Source organism: Lichenostomus cassidix, chromosome 12 (assembly GCF_008360975.1).
Source record: "Lichenostomus cassidix isolate B80296 chromosome 12, HeHo_3.0, whole genome shotgun sequence".
Lineage (NCBI taxonomy): Eukaryota > Metazoa > Chordata > Aves > Passeriformes > Meliphagidae > Lichenostomus > Lichenostomus cassidix.
The window spans coordinates 5,560,060-5,582,530 of NC_139493.1; the positions used below are offsets into that span (position 1 = coordinate 5,560,060).

Sequence of the window (22,471 nt, forward strand, 5' to 3'; positions counted from 1 at the left end):
CATCCCTGGCAGCCCTGATTACTAACCACCACTTCCAACAATCCTGGCCCTGCTGCCCCCAGTCTCCCATTCCCACCTGCTGCCCGTGGCTTCTCCAATCCTTGCTTCCCCTTTCTGCAGCAGGGAGATCCCAAATCCAAAGAGCTGAGCTCTGTGACAGTTCTGATCCAAACTGGTCCCCACTGGGCCACGCCTGCCCCCATCAGCAGATGAGATAAATTGGGTTTATTTCTGCTGGCCCCATCAGAAACCACTCTGGTGGGCAGAGGTCTGCTGTCCAGTTGGATTTACTCTCTGCCTGCAGATTTCTCCTGGCACTCTGCCACTCCTCAGCTCCTAACAGGAGACTAACAGGACTCCTGCAGCCACCCTTTGGATCATTGAATCATTTAGGTTGGAAAAGACAAGCCCAAAATAAGCCAGCAGTGCCAAGCCCACCACTAAACCATGTCCCCAAAACACCACAGTTACATGTGTTTTGCACACTTTCGGGGATGCTAATTCTACCACTTTCCTGGGGAAGTGGGTAAGGCACTGCAGTCCCTGGACACAGCACAGAGGAGCTGAAAAAAGCTTTCTGCCCTGGATTGGCTGCCAGGCACAATCCCCCCAGAGCCAGAACCCTCTCTATTCCCCAAAGGAGGGCTCTGCTCAGAGGCAGAGCTGCTCTCCTCCCCTCAAGGGGTTTGCCCAGCATCAGAGCCTTTCCCTGTGAATGTGCTGTTTCTGCTGAGCCATGTGCCCTTCTGGTGCTTTCCCACTGAAATAGAGATTCCTAACTCACACTTCAACAGGTAAAAACTAAACAATGCTAAGGCATTATTATTTCAAAATTAAATGGGTATTTCACACATGCCAGGAAGCTCACAGCAGGGACAGGACACCTGGTGCAAAAACCACCAACTCCATCCCCAGCTCAAGCCACCCCAATACCACTCAATAACCCTCGTGTTTCTCACCAATGAGTTGTGAAGCTTCACCCATGGCTTTCAAACACCACCATCTCCTGTGGGAGAAGCTCTTGGGTAAGATGCAAACTCCCTTTCCTGTGAATAATTCCTCTACCCCACTGGAAAGAGCAAAGAGGTGCACACATCACTCACCCCATCCCTACCCTACCTCCTGCTCCAGGCCTGGCTCTCCCTGGACAGAGAGAGATGTGGAATTCCTTGGCGTGAAGCAAAGGGATTTACTAGGTGCAGACCAGGAAGCTGAGCCCTGTGCTCTGGTTTTAATAAGGTGGCAATAAGCAATGCGTCTTTCTGCCCTCAGAATTCCTCCTCTTCAAGTACGAGATTTATTAGAGGAGCCATAAATCATGTCATGTTGCAACTGGCCAAAAAAGCCCGACATTTTTATTGGTTTTGATTAATAGATTTATAATTGGCAGCAGGCATGGCAGCCTCTGCGTTTATTTTTCCCAAGACTTTCTTCCTTTTCCTCGCAGCTGACGCAGCTTGGCCTCCTTTACATGTTACTTTTTCTCCAGATCTCTTATTGTTTTGATTTCAACTGAATTGTGTTCCCTTTGGTCCTAGTCCACGGGTACTATCTTTAGGCAGAGTTTAATTCTGGGTTGTTTAGAAAAGGGCACTGCTGAACCTCCCTGAAAAGAACACAAACATACATTTTTACTTTCTGCTGTTGGCTGGGGGAGATTTCCTCAGTCAAACCTGTGCCTCTTCACACCCTTCAGAGCTCAATTTCCACCAGCAGCAGACATGGCCTCACTTCTCCCAGTCCCTTTCAAAACATGCCTTGGGATCCACCAAGCCATGCAGGACCCAAAATTCATCCAGTGCCACATCACCTTGTCCCCTCCAAGAGGCAAAACCCATCCCTGAGCACTGCCGGGGGGCACAGCTGGATGCCTTCCTGGAATCGGTGTTCAGGAACTTCCTGCAATTTGTTTTGAATTATTTCCCACATGTGCAGAGAGAGGGTTGAACTTTTATTAGCTGGGCAAGCGGAGATCAGATGTTCAGGGAAAGCTGCGAGGTGCACAGTGCTTCAGGCAACAAAGGTTAAAACTGAGCCCTGAGAGAGTGAAAGGGCTAAAAACCTAGGGAAAATTACAGGGAAAAGCCCCAAGCTTCCAAAAACCTCACCATTTCTCTTCCAGGCCAAAGGCAGGTGAGACAGAAGCCCTACTGCAGAAAGCACAGGCTGAACTTTGTGGACTGGAGAAGTTGTTTAAGACAGATTCACTGAGAAACCAACTGCTGGTATGAGACACACACTCAGTGCTGTCCTCAGTGTCACAGGATGTGCCTGAACTTAAATGGACACAAATCACAAACACACACATCCACAGGGAAAAGTCCCTCATGGGTTATTAACACAAAGCCACCCTCGCCTCTGATGCCTGAGCTGGGTTTAGAGATTGGAATTACACCCAACAATGCCCCTTTTCTGTGCTCTTCCCTGGACATTGTTTTTAGCCAGTGCCAAGGTGAGGACACTCAACCTCCCTGAGGGATTTGTTCTTGGCTACCCAAATGCTGCTCCCTGTGCAGGTGTACAGCAATCTAAAGGCTTTTCTGTAGGACAGTATTTAAATGTCAGCAGATCCCACCCTGTCACCTCCCCAACACACAGACACACAACCCCTGAGGTGCAGCACAGCCTTACCCTGACAGGCCTTCTGTCCTCCAGATGCCACCAAGAGCAGCCAGAACATTCCCCCTGGCATTGCTGGAACCAGCCTGCACCACAGAGAGAGACAGATTAGAAACTCTTGCCAGAGGTTTAGTTATTTACCCACAGAATCTCCAGGATCCCATCCTCCACCCACACAACAGCTCTGTCAGGGAAGGGAAAGGATTTAGGAATATCCACCTGCTGAGGCCTTTTAGCTCTGTAGCTGTCAGCTCTGCTCTGGGGCAGTGAGATGATGATGGGAACACCACACTCACTAGCAATTTATAAACTTATTAAACTTGCTGATCTTATAAGCAAAATTCCTTCTGCCCTGGTTGGCAGATGTTGGCCATCACTATCTTTGTGGCTTAAAATTTTAGGACAGAAAATCCCCTACCAAGCCCTCCTCAGAAAAGACACACACACTCTGAAGCCCAACCATTACCAAACAGAATAAATTCCTGATGGGAAGTTTAACTTTGGGTGTCTGACTGCAAGGATCTTCTCCTAAAGATAATGCATGAGGCTCTGGAAGCTGAGCACAAGCACAAGCCTGTTCCACACAGCTCCTTTGGGAAACAATCAGAGGAGCATTTCAAGGAAAGGAACACAATACTTCATTAGTTCTGCATGCAGTGCCTGTTCACATCTACTCCTGCCTTCAAGGACAAGAGCAGAAATGATGATTAATAGGTGCTGGATTTCATTCTGTAACAACCCCACAGAAACCCTGGAGTACCCAGACCCTTCACCTGCCAGTCTGGTGGCCTCCTTCCCCCTTACCTTTGCCAACATAATCCTCGTCTTCGCTACGTCGAGAGGTGTGGTGACTGCAGCTGCAAATCCACCTGAGGAAATTAATATACCAAGCACAAGTGAGACATTGTTGGGGGAATATGAATGCCACACTGCCTATAATTCCCAGGGCTGTGGTCAACACTGCTCTGTTATTAATGCTTACAGCACGTTCCTCACGTCAGAGCCCAGGTACGTCTGTCCTAGCTCTGTACACTGAGTGTTTTGTTTCTGTGTGTTGACTTTAGCAAACAGCTCTCTGCTGGTTAACTGTAAACCCAAACATCCCCAGGGACACCACTGTCCTTTTGTTCTGGACTCTGGACATATATGAACATATGAAGGTTGTCAGGATAACAGATTCCACTTCCAACATTTACAGTGAGTTGGAAGGAAGAAACTGCTTAGTCATTTGCAGAGGTGGGAAAATAAACCAGTCACACTGTGTTTTGCCTGGAGAATTAAAGTCTGACCATCTAAATGCTAGAAAGATAGAAATATGCTCTGCATCTGAAGCACACATGCTTGAGCTACTCACTAGATACACACAGAGTGGATCTGGGACTGTTTCAAGGGAAAAAGACAAGTCAGTGTTTGGGATGGAGCTCATCTCCAACAGATTAAATCAGCTCCACTTTGGATAACAACAATGTGAAGCTGCCCAAGGGTCTTAGAAAATTGTCAGAAGTCTGCTGCCACAAGTGCCATCTTACCCTCAGGGGCATTTTTATTCTCTAATCACTCCCAAACTTCACCCTTGGAGCTCATTACTGTCACTTGCCACAGCCAGCTCAGCTGTGACTTTCCTCCTGAAAGCCAGAAATTTTCATCTTACCCATCTGCATGTCTCACTCACAAACGTGTGTGTGTCTGGCTCCATATTTTAACCCTGTGACAACAGCCTGGCCTCTTGTGCTATCTAGGGACCAGCTTTGCTGCTTTTTCTCCCAGGATTTTATTCCCTTTGCCTTATTTCCCCATCCTAAAATTAACTCTAATCTCTCTCTCCTCTGTTCAAAATACTTGAAGTTAGTATTTCATGCTGAGGAAGAGCTAAAGTGAAGGAAACTTCTAAAATGCAGGAGAAGCAGTAAGTGAAGAATGAAAGGGGAAGAAAGGGGGGAGAAAACAGAGCAAGAGACTGGTTCTGAAATCTTTCTTCTTCCTCCTATTTTTTTTTCCTCTGGAGCTTGTATAAATCCTCTATCTGCTGCAGCTGGGAACAAAGTGACTCCAAAGACTGAAGCCTACACAGTACCCAGGGAATAAGCTAAAAATAATCTATTTTCTGTTCCAAGTTTCATGGAACGTAGAAGAATTGATCTCTCTTTTCTTGGGATGAGAGAGGGGAAAAAAGCATTTATTTTAAAATCTGTAAAGTAATGAAAAAAATCCATTTTCCCTGCTGGCTTGTGCTTTTACCTGCATCTCTCTCTCTCTCTCTCAACCACCTTAACTTGAACATATTAAACCCCTGTTTTATGACAGAGGAGGCTGGGCCAGCTGGCACCCTACTTGACTTCTTACAGTTAATTAAGGAATGTCCCATGACATTGAGGAGATGCAGTGAGGCACATGTGCAGCCCCCTGGATCTCCAAGAACAGCAGCAGAGCTGAGCTAGTGAGCAGCCCAAGATGCCTGGTTTTGGGAGCAGCTTCCATCCCATCAGGCTGGCCCACATGGCTCACTCTACAGGAAGCTTTCTAGCAGTGATACCTCACTGAAAAGCAGAAAAACGGGCTGTATTCTACAAGTGAAAGCAGAAACTATGAGCAAGTTAAACTAAATTCCAGTCCATTCTTGGAGCTTCTTTAAGGTCAGGAAATCTTTTTATTGTGAGCCAGTTTTTTGCGTAAGTGACCAAGAGGCTTTGAGAGAATGGTCTGGATAGAAACTTTGGTACTCATGTCAGAGAGGTATTTTTAGAACAGTAAAAATAATCTCCATGGAAAATAGTGGCTTTACAAGTCTGCATGTAGAAGCCCTTCCTTTGCCCACAGACCAAGCTAAAATTAAACAGTGAACCACATGGCTGTCAGGCCTGTATCAAGCAAAAAAAATCTCAAAAGCATCACCCACCTCTGATGGCAACACTTTAGTCAGACTAACTTATGCCCCTTATAAGATTCCTGTAACTTTTTAAATGCATTTTTTTTCTCATTGGCAGCAGTTTCAGTCTTGGCTGATAGAGTGATTAGAACAAACACAATTTATCCTGACACGATGTTCCCAAATTCTTATCTGAAAAGTTTAATCAAGGCTGATTGGTTTTCATTTTTTCCCCAGCTGACATCTGGATCTTCCCTACTCTTTCATTATTAACATTTCAATGTTTCTTTTTCCATCACTGGGAAGTATTTGGTACAGATTTATCAATCAATTCAGAATGGCAACAGCAACAATAAAATGCTTCATAAGCACAACAAGCAGCAGGATAGAGGCTAAATTAAAAGCAAGTTTGTATATGCTTGACAAAAACATGAGATTAAAGCTAGCATTTGCTGGGAACTGCTTTTTATTGAAGGCAGAGGGTCTGACAAAATGGAATATTCTCCAGCCTTAACTCTAAATGTCCAAGATAATTTTAAAGTGACCTCTTAAACCTTAGTACACAGGTAGCCAGGATCAGGATAAAGGAATTTGACTGTTTCCATCACCAGATTGATACAACAAACTGTTAAAGGCAGTCTACTCACTGAAAATAGGAGGGCTGTGCACTGCACTAATACACAACAGGGCCCAACAGATCTTTAAATCACTTATTTATTTAATAATCATTCAATTCCTGTCACTGAACTCACCAAGAGCTGCCACATAAGGCCAGAGTCTGCTCCACTTATCAGCAATCAAGAAAAGCATCAGAGTACCAGGTGGGCAAGAAATGCCCAAACACATCCAACCTCACACTCCTAAATCATGCTGGTTCCTCTGCAGAACTGAGGGGGAAAAGGCACCTCTGCAGGCAGTCTGTGTCCAGTTTCACTCACCAACTTGGTCCTGGAAAGCTCCTTTCTCCCTCGCTCTAGACAGCTCTGGGGATGCCTTGGGCTCAGCAAGTAGGCATAAAGATGGATTTTCACATGGGAGAAGGCTCTTGGCTCAGAAATACTTCCAGCAGAGTGACAAATTCCTCTATTGGGAAAATAAACCTTCACGCAGAAGTGGAAAATTCATCACCCATCTCCCAAGAAGTTACAATGGTCACTGTATATTCACACAGCAGCCAAACTTCACCAAGGCAGGGTGTTAAACAGAAAATCCCCCTGCTACTCACACTTTCCCAGAGACCAGTCCTTGATAGAAGTGCTGGTGACAGACATCTGCAGAGAATGATTTACCTCTATTTGGCAATAGGAATAAAAAGACTTGAAGACTTAAGATATTCCCCTAGGTTCCTGCTGGCATTTCCTACCCTTTTTAGCTGTCATACACAAAGAAGAGCATCAGAACACAGTGAAATACTTCACCTGGCAACAATACATAACCCTAGGTCCTCACAGCAAGGTGTCTGCCTGTAGAATTTGCTGCTACAGGAAAATGCTTCACAGGTACTTAGACACAATCCTCAAATAAGATCCTATGAAGGGAGGAAGACAACTTCCCCTTCAGTTTTGGCATTTAATTTTTCATTGCCATTTTAACTTCTTCTCACCTTTTCTAAAGGGTCCAGGGAGCCCTTCTGGCCATGACAGGGGTTTCCCCTGATTCTGTGTTCCTGTCATCTGGCCTGCCCTGTTCAGTAGGTCAATCTCATTTCAAGAGAAAGAAACTTGCTCTTGACTAATGTCCCAGTTGGAATTACCCCATTTTACAAAAAGAAAAAAATTCAGGTTGAGCTGTGCTATTGGCTTTCTTCATTATTATTTTCTGTACTGACATTTTCTGGAAGTTCCCAAGGACTGATTCAGGATCAAATCCCAATTTCCAGGCTAAAAAACCAGAGTGGCCCAGGTCCAACACTAAACCTCACAGCATCCTTCTACACTGACTGATTTCCAAGTTCACAAATGCTCTTTTTCAGAACTCCTCAATCAATAAGTTCTTATTTGAACTTTTATTTTATTGATATCATGTTAAATTTTTTTAAGAGGAAGTTTATTCTGGTCCTTTATCAGAGTGGTAACAACACCAGCCTACAATAGAGCAAAGTGATCCAAGAACCTCTTTGGATTTCAGCAGAAATACCAAGACAAAGCACTGCTCCCTCCAGAGATTTAACCAATTCAGGGTTAGGAGCATCTTCCAAGCAGACTCTGCAGGGAAATCTTGAGAACTACTCAAAAATTTATTCAGAGCTATAGAGTTAAAGAGGCTTTTAGACACAGTGTGTAATCTTGTCAGAGCCGATTAGATCAAAACAAAAGTGATGGGAAATCCTCCCTGTTAATGTGCAGAAAGCTCTCTTTAGTGCATTATGACTCACTGGACCTGCACCTCCATTCTTGGTGACTTTGTCACCACAGAGCATTAATTATTAATGTTAAGCCACACTTTTTTCTCATGGCAGTGAGAAAGAAGGCATCTTAACAGGGCAATTTTCAATCACATTAAATGGACATTTAGGTTCTCTGACAAGCTGGGGATCACCTCGCTGCTCCAGGACAGTACTTTTCCAACAGCTAATACCCAATGGCAGGATTTCCTTGCCACTGTCCACTTGCATGGAGAGCACACAAACCCACCCAGAAGCTGTCCTGGGACAGCCTGCCCTGGTTGCCTGCAGGGCTGGGGTGGTCCTGCCAGGCAGCCTGAGTCCAGAGGAGACTTAAGCATGGGGAGAAACCAGAATCCTGCCTGTACAGGGACATGCTTCCCTCCTCTGCCTCCATCCCCTGCCCAGATCCTGGCTGAAGTCCAGACAGCAGGCAAGGTTTGGTTCAAACACAACCTCACGCTTAAAATATCATTTGGATCTAACCTTGGGTTCTTCCCCACCAGCTGCTCAGGTATCACCTTTTCCTGCTTTTCACCTTTTCAGATAACACCCTGACTGCTCCAAACATCTCTGCTAAGACACCAAAAATGATGACAAACCTGGACAAGGACTTGAGGGATTAAATTATTAACAGATGAGGCAGAGAGGATTCCAAATCTCTAATATTTATGCTCATGCCTATTACATTTCCATAAAAAGCCCATGGATCACACATCCATCTTACACACTGAAACTGGCTGAAACTGCTGCCATTTCACAGGCACTGGGGATGGAATCCAACAGATTGTTGCTCTTGGTTCTGTCTTCACCAAACAGTTATAACCAGCTCATACAGACACACACATGTGTGTGTGCCATAAAGGGAAGCTAAACAGGACTTTTCTTTCAGTTTCTTTCAGCTTATTACCCTGCCCCTCAGGACCTCTAACATATTTTTAGAAAGGATTGAATTCAAGCAAAGAACACAGGAGAAAAGCCTGTCTGTGTGATTTCACCATCCCACCACCACAACGGTGGCATTTGACAGCATATCTGTGTGCAAAGGCTGTTTTTTGGATAATATTCTCCTTTTAAGGTTTATAACACAATGATTTGAAATCACTTCTGTGCACACATCCATCTTGTTTTATTCAAAAGGTACTGGTGAGGTTCTGATTTTTTTGTTTTGGGATGGAAAGAAAGGGATAAAGAGTTTGGTCTGCTTTTTCTTCCCTCATCTGAAGCTACATGTAGGCATAGTTAATAATTTTTAACTCTGGAATCTATTCTTCAGAAAGCAGGAAATTATTTTTCCACTGCCTCCCCTCAGCAAGAAGGCTAAATATTTTCAGTGAAATAGAATGGATGCAGTACCAGAATAGATCAATATCAGGGCCTGCTTGTTACATATCTCAGAGGGAGGCAATGGAGACAGAGGGAAAGGTTCTGATCCAAAAAGAGCTGAATCTTGTGAGTTTTGAAAGAAGATCCTCAAAGGACACTCAGAAAGGAATTTTACAATACTGCAGGTGAAAAGGAAAGAATAGGGAAACTAAGCACAGAGAAGGAAAACCAGACTGGAGGAAGGATAACCCGAAGAATATTCATCCTCACCAATTCCAACAGGATCTACAAAACAAGACTCCAGCTCTGCAATGATTTGTGCTTGGGGAATAAAGCCTATGGAAGCAACAAGGCTGAAGTGTCTCATCTACCCCCACCATGGACCTGGGAGTCTCTGAGCTGCTCCAGGACCTCCTGTCTCCTCCAGCACCAAGTGTTGGTCTCCCCAACATGTGCCAAAGGACTGTGAGCACATGTCCATGCACAGCTGTGCCTCTGCAAGCTCCTTCTGCAAGATTTCTGCCAGAAAAGGAGCAGACACTGCTGAACATCCATTAAATAGTAGCAAGTCCAAGCACAACTGGTCAGAATCGGAGGCACTGGGCTAAATTTCCAACTGAGGCACCAAATTGGACTTCAGGAAATTACTCTTCAAGGCCTTGGGTAAATCAGATAACCTTTCCAGTTCTCTGAACGTGCCTGAACACAGTTTTTGTATCAATTTGGCTGTAAAGAAATCAACAGAGGTAGATTAATGATCCCCATCACACCTGCAGACATACAGATTGCATTTTAAAGCATTTTCAGTCTGTTAGCTTGATTTGTTTCAAAACAAAAATGAACGATCTGCTTCATTTGCTCTGATTTTGTTTGCACTGATTGATGAAGTCAGTGTAAAATCCAACAGCAGGATCTTAAGTGGAATAAAACTCCCTTCCCATCAACATAAACAGAAAAAATACAGCTGGACAAGACCACAAGAGGTCACCTAAAATATTCCCTCTGCCCCAAAATGGAATCAGTTCTACCTAAACCATTCCCTCACTGCTCACACACCCAATCTACTTAACTCTGTGCAGCTACAGCCACACTGCCTTCCCTCAGCTGTGCAGTTGCAGTGCCCTTCAAAATGAAGCCTCAGTCTCTGCTGGGATTCTGCTGCTATTAATACTTCATTTCCCCTAACAGAACTTATTTTTAAAAAATTACATTCAATGTAATGGCTCTGATTTTTTAAATTATCAAAGAACAAGCTTTGCTTTTGATAATATCTATTTCAAGAAATGCTATAATTTCTCTTTAAACAGGATTTATTTTTTCCACATCTTCTGTTACTGGTTTGGAATCTCAAAATGTATTTTAGCTCCTTGGGGAAAAAGCTCTGGCTATCCATCCCTTTACTATTAATCTGTTTTTTCTATTAAGACAGTTGAGTTTCTCCTCCCTCAAACTTGTCAGCTATACTGATGAGTCATTAATTGATTTTTCCCCCCCCTCTTTCTGTGTTTTTGGAAACAAGTACAGTAGGCTAAAATCAAGCAAGAAGCCTACTGAAGAATTCAATTAACTTCTGGCTCGTTTGGTAATAAATAGTGCAGCATTGTATTCTGCCACTCTTTATTCCTGCTGTAGTGTCTGGAGATTGCCCAGATGTTTCATCCTCTGGGGTTTTTTTGCTTTTGCCTGCAGGCTGAGCAGTGCTGGCCCTCTGCTCTCCTGCCTCCAGTTAATCTGCAGGGCTGTCAGAGCTGTCACAGGAATGGTGAATCACAGCCTCTGCAATCACTCAGCCCCTGGGGAAGGGCTCGGAGCGAACAGCTGCACAAACCCCCACCCAAGAGAAGTTTCTCCTGGATGAGGATTTTACAAATCAACTTTGAAATAATCACAAAGCCTGACTGACAGGCCCCCGGTTTTTAAATAACAGAAATTTGTCAAAAACAAATTGGTTGTCTTTCAAACAGACACCCTGGTTGAGTCTTTTTTTCTTGCCCTTCTTCTCTTTCCTTTGCTGACTTTCCTATTTCCAAACAACAACTGGATCCGTTTTCTTCTAAACAAACTTGAATTACAAAGGAATGTTGTTCTGCTATACTTAATAGATTTGCACATTTTTCCCTTTCTTCTTCAGTCTTTCCCAGTATAACATATAATCCTTTGCACCTGCAAAAGCTCCACAGACTGCTGACTGCCAAGAATCCACCACGTGACGCTGCTTCCATGACCAGAGATCCTGTGTTTAAAGAGAAAGGAAAATAAAAAGTTATTAAATGTTTGAATCTATCTGATCCCCATGTGAGTTAACTCTGAGGATGGGAACTTAAGTGAAAGGCTATTTTTGTGGCATTTTTCAGTGATGTAATAAGTGATTTTTCCCAAGGAACTTGTGTACTTGAACAAGCAGATGGAGTGAGAAAGACGTCTGGAACTGAGGAAGGCTTGAAGCAAATTGCTTTCAGGGAATTCATATGTATGTATTTAAGCCTGTGGCCATGCAACTTTGCAAATATTTTGTGAATTTATTTTCTTTTTGGCAGATAAAACAGCACAAAGCAAAACACTGAGCGGGAGGGCGGCATGCAAGAACCAATATCAGCTGAGCCCAGCTGTACCCAAGGCTCCTATTTAAAATGAACAGCCCCCACTACCACCAGATACAAGTCCTGTTTGCTCCCCTACATTTCTCAAACCAACCCTTCCCCTCACACTCCCCAAAAACCCCCATCGTTAAGAAATTACTCTTATCACTCCCATTCTATCCCAAAGCAGGTGTGTCTGTGTTTTTCACTTGGCGTCACTAGGGACCACACACCCTCCTGTGCAGAGCTCCCACACACCCTGCTCCATCCATGAACTCCAGCAGCATTTAAACACACACAGTTAAAGCCCTGACAAGAACAGAGCCTTCCAAAAACACCTCTCGAGTCACACAGTTTGATGAGCAATGTAAGCAGCAAAGGCCAGTGTGTGCTGGGAAGGGTTTATTTTGGATCTACAGTCACTGTGTTCTCTCCTCCTTCACCCCTTTCCCATCTCCTCAAACACTTCACACAGGAAGCTCTCTGGAGGTGTTTCTGGTTTAGGATGTGAGGATCAGTAGGAAGCAAAAAGGGATGGGATCCATGGCCCTTCTGAGGCCCACTGCAGAGAAATCAGCAATTTTGTTTTATAGCTGTGGCATTCTCCTTTTTAAAGCCATATTGCTTCTGTACTATAAAATTTTCTTTAAAGCAACTGACAGCAGTGCTAGGCTGAGCTGTTGCTCTGGGGCTCCTGCTCTGCAGTACAGCCACTTTCCACTGGAGCAGAACAACTCTCCCCTCGTTTGCTGACTCTTCATTTAACACACTGTCCTCGAGACTCGCTCCTTCCAACTTGGCTGGTGGTTATATTTCAGTTGAATGTTTTAAAAATCAAACTGTTCAAGCAACAATGGCCAGCCACAATGTTGTTTGGTGCCCTGCCACAGCTAAATAGCTGCAGCTCTGCTGTGTGACAGCACTAAAGGGATTCCAGCCTCTTTAATGCTAGCCATTCTTTTCCTGGTGTTTTCGGTATGGGCTGCTATTCTGCCGTCACCCACAGCAGAAACTGATTTTCATCTCATAAATAAATAAATTGGGATTCATAATTCTTTAAAACCATAATATGCTTTTCTAGAATAACTTACAGTCTTTGGACACAAAGTTCTCTTGCAACTCAGTCCTGATGAAGAAGGACACACACTCCCTTAGAAAAACTACCTTCCAGAGGATCTGGGTGCTGTCAAAGCATAAATCCCACCTTCACCCATTTGCAAAATACTTCAGGTGCTTAAGGAACCTTGAATTGAAAGTCAGGGTTCAGAAACTGAGCTGCTGGACCCATAGGTCTGCTTAGACAAAAACAGAATTACATTTTCTTTTTTTTTCATTAAATGTTCTCCAAACATCTGTACATCCACAGCTAAACCTGAGAACTCAGAACAGTTACTGCTGCCATGTAAAAATGCACTCTGGAAGAGCTGCTGGAGGACTAAGAGGAAAACCAGCCCATTAATACTGATATTCATGGCTTTGCCAGAAGCCCAGCCTATTCTCAGTCATGATGGGGTTTTATGTTAATGTCATTGTCCAAAGAAGAAGGAAAATGTCATTCTGATTTCTTGGCAAGTAGCTCTGAAATCTAGTTTCTGATAAAGCCTGGCTTCCCAGGGCAGCTCTGCACAAAGAGCCTCTGCCAAGCAAGGCAAACGGTGACGATGAATTCCCATCCATTATGCCTGCAAATTGACAACAGGTATTTGCAACAGTCATGCAATACGGAAAATTGTTTAAAAGGGTGGAGCCAGGAACAGTTCAATTAAATTAGGGAAAAGGAGAATTGAGGCTGGAGAACAGGAAGCAAATTCCCCAACAGTGAGGTCTACTGAACGGCAGAGCCAGCCTCCCCAGGGAGGAGAGGAAAGCCCTCTCCTTTGAGTCATTTAAAAATAGATTGGAGAAGGCACTCGAGACTGTACTGTGGGGAATAATCCTGCGCTGGCAAGGGCAGCTTGAGATGACTTCATGCGTTTCTTTCCATCTCCAGTTTCGGTGATTCACCCAGAGCTCCAAACCTGAACATGCAGAAGAGCAAGAGGGAAGCAGGGCACGAGGACATGATCCTGGAGGACACCCAGAGGAACGAGTGTCACAGAGCCAACAGGACCGGCAGGACTCCAGTCCAAATTCTTTCTAACCACACGGTGCTGTGGGCCAAGATGACGTGCTGGAGGTCACACATGTTTCCTCTCATAGCCCATGGACCAGCTAATTGACAGGGCTCTGTGGTAAGTCAGGCCTGTAAGTTCTTCAAAAACACTCGCCCTTTGAGCAGTTTTAATACCACTAATACGGGGCAAAGCACAGAAGCTGTTAGAGGTTTGGAAATCACTGTAAAACCAGGGTCTTGTTCCTGGAAAGAAATACAGGATCCATATCTCCCCCAAAACACTGCCTTTGAACACAATTGCTGGTTATTCAGTGATGCAGTGCCTAGAGGATGCTCTGCCACCCCAGATACTGCACATAATCAGCAGAGCCTTCCAGTAGGGGATAATGGTGAGAGGTCAGGCAGGGCTCAGAGCCCACAGGGCAGGGCTCAGAGGCTCCAAAAAAGGCCCAATTCACATGTAAAGCCTGCGGAAGCCCTGCAATGACACTGCTCTGTCTCCACATGCTCCTGCAACATGAAACACGACCTGGGAATTACAACTGCAACCGCTGGCTCAGCCTGGGCTCCCCACCACCATCACCAAAAGGCTCCTACCTGCTCACACTGAGCTCCTCCTGCTGCAGAGAGCTGCAGGGGATAACCTGACTTTTCCAGGGCAATACCCATTCCCACTAGCATTCACAGCCTAGGGAAGCAAAATGACAAGGAGCACATTACATGAAAGCAGCCGCCATGCCAAGCCTGTGTCATGTGTATTCTATTAAGCTGAAGGCTGAATAGAAGACTTTGTTTTCCACTTCAAAGGACCCCATCCCAATCTCTCCCTCTCTTCCCTTATGAATAACAAATTGGAAATAAATCTTCTGGCTGAAGCGCATGGAAACTCGTACAGTTGGGGCCCTCTGCAGCTTCCCAGCTCAATCACATGCTAATTTTTTTTGTAAACACTTTTCTGTGATATATATGTAAATCTGGCTGTGCATTGCTGCACCAAGTAAAGCAATCCAGCGGGTGTGGCCTCAGGGGATGGACACAGCAGGAAGCCTGAATGCAGATTTCCAATTATTCACAGGGATAATGTTCACAGACAAGGGTCAAGTTTTATACGTGGGCAGAGCCCTGCTTTTCTTCCTAGCGATCCCATTTCATAGTGCTCCATAGACCAGTGCCCTCTAATTCTCACCACAAATGTTATTTAGCTCTTTTGATACTGAGAAAACAAGGGCACCCCATTTTGTTGGGCAGAGGGAGCATTGGGAAAGTCACTCTCAGGAGATACCAAAGGCTTTTCAATCTAAAAACAAACAAAAAAAGAAGATATTGCCATTGTTTTTAAATACTGGGGAGAAGTATTTGGTGCCTACAAATATGGACTCCACAGTGCTGAGGACACCTGGCCCCCAGATGGCCAATAACCTTTGACCAGTGCACACAACTCCTACCTGTGCATGCCTGTCACCTTTGTCACATGTTTGTAGTACAGATTTGTGGCAAAAATCAGCTGCCAGCTTTGTGTTCCCAATGCAGCCAGGTCATGGTGTATATTCAGGACATCTAAGCTGTGGTAATCCAGGAAAATGCAATACTCACACCTCTCTCAAACCTGCTGACCAGCCCAACACCCCAAATGCTGCAGGGAGCATCACAGAGAATGAGAATGAATCTCTGCCTTGGCCTTGCTATTCATCAAGCAAGAAAAACTCATGGCACAGACTAAACTTGACGCCTGCAGCTGAGTAAATATTACAATTCCCTCCAATGATAAGCATCTGTAGTGTCTCCATGTACCCCTCTGTTCACAACAGTGTTCAACTTCATGATAACGGGGCAGAAAAAAATCAGTATAAATTAATCACGTGGATCTGTGTGCATGTGAGGTCCTGCAGACTGAGGAAAGAAAAGCAATTTTCATGTTTGCCTTTCCTGCTAGGGCTTTTACTCCCAACGTGGCATTCTGCATGGCTGACCCTTACAGATGCATGGCACATTAGCTACAGGAGAAGCAAAAAATTCACAAGTTGATTGCAGTTTCTATACATAAAGTCAACACAGAGCAAAGAGCCAAATGTCCTCCTCGGTGGATTTTTATGTGCATATGTGCAGCATATGTGCAAGTACATGTGTATATTATCTTGCAGGAAACATGCAAGCCCAAACATGGGAAAAATTCAATGATCTAAGTTCACTGTTGACATAAATGCTGAGACTCCATTTGCACTAATGGAGCTGTGCTCACTTAATGCCAGTACTGAATTCAGTCCTAGAATTAAACCCACCCAAATCCTAGATAAATTGAAAAAGAACAAAAGTTGGCCTATATGCAAGAGCATATTTTTCATGTTAAAAGCATTTCATTCCCTTTTTCTGCCCATATAATACTGCATTGATGTCTGTGACCCATTTGGATGTAAATCAAAATGGATGTGCTAAAAGCGTGGTTAAAGGAAATGTTCTTCGAAATAGTGTTCCCATGGCAAGGCAGAACAGCTACACTCAATTTCCAGGGCACAAAGGGATACATAGGGAGGGAAAATGCACTTCTGAAAAATCACTTCAAACCTAGCAGGGTTTTCCTGGAACATCTGCACTGCTACAACCTGCTAACAGATCAGTGCTTCATAGGGGTGTGTGAATAAATTGCGTGGAAGAATTACATAAATCTTTTAAGATTCTTCAGCAAGTAACAAGTGTCCAAATCAAATCTTCGATATTCAAGCATCCCCAGATGTCACTGGCAAGCTCAGCAGCTTCCAGAGAACCACTTGTGGCCTGGGCATGACCAAGAGCATCACAATCTGGCTCTGTATCTACAGACTGTGCGAGCCTGTTTTCCCCTGCTCTGCTCAAATGCTGCATTGATGATCCAAAGCCATCTGACTTCTCCCAAACGTGCCTGCAGTGCTGTGAGCGAGGGCTGCATTTGTTTCCCTCCCTTTGGTGCAGATGGTGTGCAGCATTCCTCGGGCTGTGCCCCAGGACGGCGTGAATGACACTTATTGTGGTGGCAATAAAGCCAGGGCTGTTTGCTCAACAGCTGTTGGGTGCATTGTTCCTTTGTGAGAAAAATGCAGCCGCTCTGCTCGTGGCATGGACGAGTCACATCCCACCCCAAAACGCCCCGTGAAAAGCTGTTTTCCTGCTGCAGCACCTAAGCAAATGGCAGACACACCAGTGGGATTTAAGCATGAGGACTTAATCCCAAAATCAGCCCCACCGTTGCTCAAAGAGGGAGCGAGGCATGGTAGAATACTTACTGCAAGGAAATGGCTTTAAAGCCAGGCCTGGGTTTCATTTATTCTCGACTTACATGCAGCTGAGCACAGAGGAAAGAAATGCTAGACTGCTTCTCCAGGAAAAAAAGGAAAACGGTCACCTACCTGTAGAGCAGGGAAGGAGCCATTTAAGGCCCAGTTTGGCTATGTGCCTCTATTTTCTACTTGCCCCGTTAAGCAGCAACAGATTTGACTGTAAATTTTAGGAGGGAAATAGCATGTGGTTTATGGATTCAATGGTGGAGTTATAAACACGTATTACTGCTGAGAACCCCAGCTGCCTGGGCAGGAGTATTCGGTAAACTTTTCATTCTTATTAACTTTAAAAATCAGGTGCAATGAGCTTCAACCAAGGTTAGAGTCCTCATTCTCCAAAGAAAGCCATCAAGTAGCCTTTGCACAGCAAGCTTCAAGATATATCTCAAAATTTATCTGCAGTGATGACCAAGAGCAAGGCTGAGCCAACCCTAAAATCAGTTTACATCCTATACTGCCTCCCCCAGAAGCTGAGCTATCTGGAGGGGAGAACCAAGAGAACCAAGCAATGAGCATATGTGCCATTGCCCTCTAGATGTGCAATTCAGTTCACCAGCAGATTTCCCCTGAACACAAGTGCCTTGTGCCTGGTGTGACAGCTGCACCTGAACAGAAAACAAGGGACCTAAGTCCAATCCCAAACCTGCTCTCCATTGTGTGGGCAGAAACCAGCTTAGAACCAACCCAGGGAACTCCTGTTCTGACCCAACTGATTTCTGATCCTGCTCAGCCTCAGAGGGGAATGGCTGGACTCTCTCCATTTTCTTTTTGTAAAACACCTGCAAATCTGTGAGACCTACAGGTCTAAGAAAAATCTTATTGCTAAAGCCAGTGACAAACAAACCTGTGCACTCACTAGATCGGCAGAAAGTGTAAGAGCATGAAGTTTTGCTCAGCAGTGAGACAAAGAAGGAAATCCTGACCCCAGAGTGCCAGAAGAGTCAGACATCACCCTGAGCAAGGTCAGATCAAGATTTTTATCTTTCTTTGCAGCTCCTGGGCCAGTGGAGCACCACAGTCTGTGCCATTCCTCTCAGAGAGGCTGGGTGTACAGGGGCAGGGCTGGCTGACCCTGATGTTCCACAGTCTTACCAAGGTCCAAGCACCTCATCTTAGAGTCAGACATGTCTAATGAAAAAGACAAAAGGTTCCCAGGATAGTAGGTTTGCTTTCCTTAAAAAAAAACCCACCTAAACAAACAAAAACCCCCTTGTTTTTCAAGTTTACTCATTCGAGACTTATGTCCTCCTGTCCCGGCTGCTCCTTCCCTCCTCACTGGCTACCAAAGCCTTTTCTCCAGACATACAATACATTTGGTCTATAAAGAGACCATTCTCCCTGTACAGCTGCATTTGAGTAACTCTCAGAGGCTCTGAAGCGCAGCCAACATGCAGAAATATAAAACCCAAGAGGACTGAGTCTTGTTTCACCTGAGAAGGGTTTATCTTACACACAGCCCTGTTCTCTGAGGGATCTGACCATTTCCACTGAGCCTTGAGAAACAGGCATTTTTGACAAGATGTTTCTGGATTCAAACCTAACCAGAGCCTCTTGATTTTCTATATTTTCTATATTTTTAAAACTCTGTTTTATAAAAAAAAAACCCTGATGGCCTTTATTAAAAGAGAAGAATTACAGATGAAAACACGAAACAAATGATAAATCACTTATGCACTGCTGGTAGGAACTCAGATACTATGATTACAAGAGCTGAATAAAATGTCTGAACAGAAGACAATAAAAGATAAGACAGAAGGGATGGGCTCCACAGGGCCACAGCCATCAGAGCAGAGAGTGCACAGCCCTGGCAGCAGGGTGAAAGCAGGAGCTGCAGCAGACTCTGTGTAACCCACAACAATTTCATGCCAAATACACAGCCCACAGTGTGAAATTCCCACAGTGAAGAACACACATATAGTATTTCCAAAGCAAGTTACAGAGGTACCCTGGAAATTCCAGAGCAGCATACAAGGAGACTATATCTTACAATATTAATTCCAAAGCCTGAATTTATATGGAAGGCTCTGTGCTTGGCTGATATTTGGGAAGCACACCACATCTATGCTCTGTTGCCTTTCCTCAGGGTCACCTGGCTTTGAGAGGGGATCAGAAGCATTAATCCCATATAAAAGAACCTAAACCTGATCAAACTGTCACAGTAATATTCAGCCATGGTGATCCTCTGAGGGGTTGGTATAGCAGAAGGTGAATGAGATTTGTAACACTCTTTCTCTCCCTGAACTCTAAGAAGAATTCAAAATTGTTTTACCTGTAAGGCTTAGACTAAGGAGACAAAAGAGCTACACTAACTCACCCTAGTTGAGAAGTTACAAAGTCCTGAAATCTTATACACTATTGCAGTTTCCTTCTCTCTTTTGGTTTATAGCAATAATCTGTGCCTCAAAATATGGAAAAATGGAGAATTGGGAAGAAAAAGGACATCAAGCACACCTTAAAGCAGTGGATGCTACTTAAATTTAAAAAAATTCTTTCATTAAAAGGACCGTAATTTCTTTACAGTTGTTTCTTGAGTCATTGTGAACTAAGAAAGGAGTCTATTAACTGTTCCTAAATTGTGTGTTCACCTGAGTCACTGGCAGTAAGACTTGTATTTGAAGCAGTATCTGTTCCTTGCTAATTACTGCAACCCTCCCTTTGCCAGCACCCACAGCCAATGCAACCTTATAGTTCAGTTATCTACACAATGCTCTCTCTTCTTCCAACTTAGTTTAGTGCATGGCATGCAAGTTTGCATTCATAGAGACAGCTGGTGCACATTCACAGACAGAGAAAACTGTGCACCTAACCTCTGTGCCTAAAGCATAAGGACTAACAGAGCAGCTTGGAGCAAAGCAGATAGAGAAAATGGGATATACAAACACCCAATTTGCTACCTAGGACAAGTCTTTATTAGGCTTCTTTAAGCTTAACTGCTGCTGGCTGCAGTCAGCATGTATCTGAAGGAAAAGGAAACTCTTCTTCTTCCATGTGCCTCTCTAACTGTCCTTTCACAGTGGAAAGATTTTCCTCATTTTTATGGTAATTAGCTTGCTCAGGGAATCATAAGACTGAGTCCATCTTCCATCAGCTTATGTAACTTCGTACTGATGGTTTTAAAAATGACACAGCCACAGCACTTGTTCTGTTCTCCTCTGTGAGATGGCCCACACACATCAGACACAACTGCTCCCACAGTTACTTTCTCAAGTAATCCCATTAATACAGTGCAGAATAGTCCCTCAGGCATCATCTCAATAAGTCTTCTCTGTTCAGGCTTTGTGCCATTTTTCTCTTGTCCTTTGCGTTTCTATTTCTTTGTAATTACTGTCTCTTCCTGCTCCCTTTGTACATCCCTGCACCCTCAGCCATACTCCCAGTGATGCTGCTGGCCACATCCATCCTCTTGATGGGACCATAATGATTTTTGCCCTTTGTTGTACTGTCAGGACAATTTTTTAAGAGCTTCACTCAGATAAACAAAATGTATTCTGCTTTCACTGCCTGGCTTTGATATGACAAACCCTCAGCTCTCTCCCTGTGCTGAGCCAGAGTGACTGAGTATGCCAGACTGCTTTTTTTCTACTCTTGGTTCCACAACAGCAGAATATAATGCAACAGGTTTGTGGAACAAACTGACACAAGTTTTGTTTCTCTTCAGATCTGCACTGACCTCTTTGGATTAAACATGATGCCTCATCCTGAGTGACTCACTCCTGTAGTTAGCTAAATTCAAACTGTCTTCTTTAAAGCCTGTAATGTAAACAATACATTTTACTGTCACAGCTACGTGGACATTAGTTAAAACAACTTTACGTTCTGAAAGCAGCTAAACAACGTTGCTGGTTTATGTGGTTTTGGCACAAAAGCTGCACTTTTTCCCTTTAAGCACTGCCACCTCTTGCTCCCAAGCACAGCTGCTGCACTAACCATTAGCAGGTCGGGCCAGGACCACTGCTGAGGAGTTTACAGAAAGCCATTCCTGCACACTGCCAGGGAAACAGATTCCTAATAAGGCAGCCCAAGCTCCCCTGTGCAGTGGGATGATACCCAGACACCACAGCAGGCTGAGCTCATGAAGGACCTACAGAATCCTCCATGAACGCAGTTCAGTCCTGAAAAAGCTCTTGATGATTTCAGGCTTCTCCTGCCTGTGGACTCACCTTTGGTTTGGACTCCCTGAAGCCTCTGCAGGCAAACATTCACACCGTGGGTTTGTTCTCCCCAAACAGCCCCAGCTACAGACACACAGCAAGAGGACAAACTTGCCCCAGTCCAACATACATTGACCCAGTTTGGGTTTCTGTGCTGAGCTCACTCAGAAGTCCAGAACTCCTACCAAGAAGAGCCTTTCTCTCTCCAGCTCCTCTTTTTAAAATATATTTTGCTACAGTGCTTTTAATGATCTGCAATAATTCTCTGTGCTTCCACCCCACAGCCTCCAACTACTTGAAAAACCCTTTTATCTTTTGCAGTGAGTTCAAGGAAGTACAGAGGGATGGAGAAATTACAGGACATCAAATCCAACCCTCCACTTAAAAATCTAGATCCTGCCTCTGACCATGATAAACAGAGCAACCAGCTGGTGGGAGAACTGCATAGCATTCCAAACAACTGCACTGTTAAAACATCATGCATTGACACCTTCTTTAAATGACCTTTAAATAAAGTACATGCAGCCAATCAAAACAGCTTTTCAGAGATGTTTACAAAACCCAGGCTGAAACAGTTTCCTCATTCATGATTTCCTTTTACCATGAAGAGCAAAATACTAAAAAAATTAAAATAAAATTAAAAAAAAAAAAAAAAGAAAACACACAACACATGATGGTTCCCACTATTTTTAAGCAGTAAAAAGAAGTTAGAGCCAAAGATAAGATTTCTGGCATTCTGGGAGTAAAATTTAGCCTGCATGCCACAGATCAGTGCCTAGATATTCCCTGTAATTTTTCAGATATTCAGGCAAATGATCTTCACATGCACAGGTAGGTTGGCACATAATTAGTGGTTCTTGAACACACCCAGAATTGCAATAATCGAGTTAGATAAGTTACCGTGGAAAGCCTTTGCAAAATGTATAACTTACATTTCCATCACTAAAAAGAGCTTACCTTTAAGGACTCCCAGAGGGGAAACTGTACCAGAGAGAAAGGAATCTGGAGAGGTGGGAAAAGAAAAAAAAAAAACAACAACATAATGTTACAAAAGCAAATTGGGTTGGCATGTTCCTCAACTGGCTAAATTAGGAACAGTTATTGTTCCCTCAGTGAACTGCAG

The 22,471-nt window shown here is 44.1% G+C and overlaps 1 protein-coding gene across 2 annotated transcripts in view; it reads right to left on the reverse strand.

The window, feature by feature from the left end:
• The window catches only part of SLC25A26 (solute carrier family 25 member 26), a 78,744-nt gene that overhangs the window by 1,285 nt on the left and 54,988 nt on the right, over positions 1 to 22,471 (reverse strand). Inside the window, exons 6-10 of one of the 2 annotated variants that reach the window (XM_085072338.1) lie at positions 22,306 to 22,350; positions 11,358 to 11,427; positions 3,424 to 3,488; positions 2,632 to 2,705; positions 1,317 to 1,606 (exon numbers count right to left, since the gene is read on the reverse strand). In XM_085072338.1, coding sequence (XP_084928464.1) covers positions 1,555 to 1,606; positions 2,632 to 2,705; positions 3,424 to 3,488; positions 11,358 to 11,427; positions 22,306 to 22,350 — 306 coding nt within the window. In that variant the 3' untranslated portion in view covers positions 1,317 to 1,554. Of the gene's footprint in view, positions 1 to 1,316; positions 1,607 to 2,631; positions 2,706 to 3,423; positions 3,489 to 11,357; positions 11,428 to 22,305; positions 22,351 to 22,471 lie in introns of those variants that run through there. The other variant, XM_085072339.1, reaches the window with a different exon arrangement.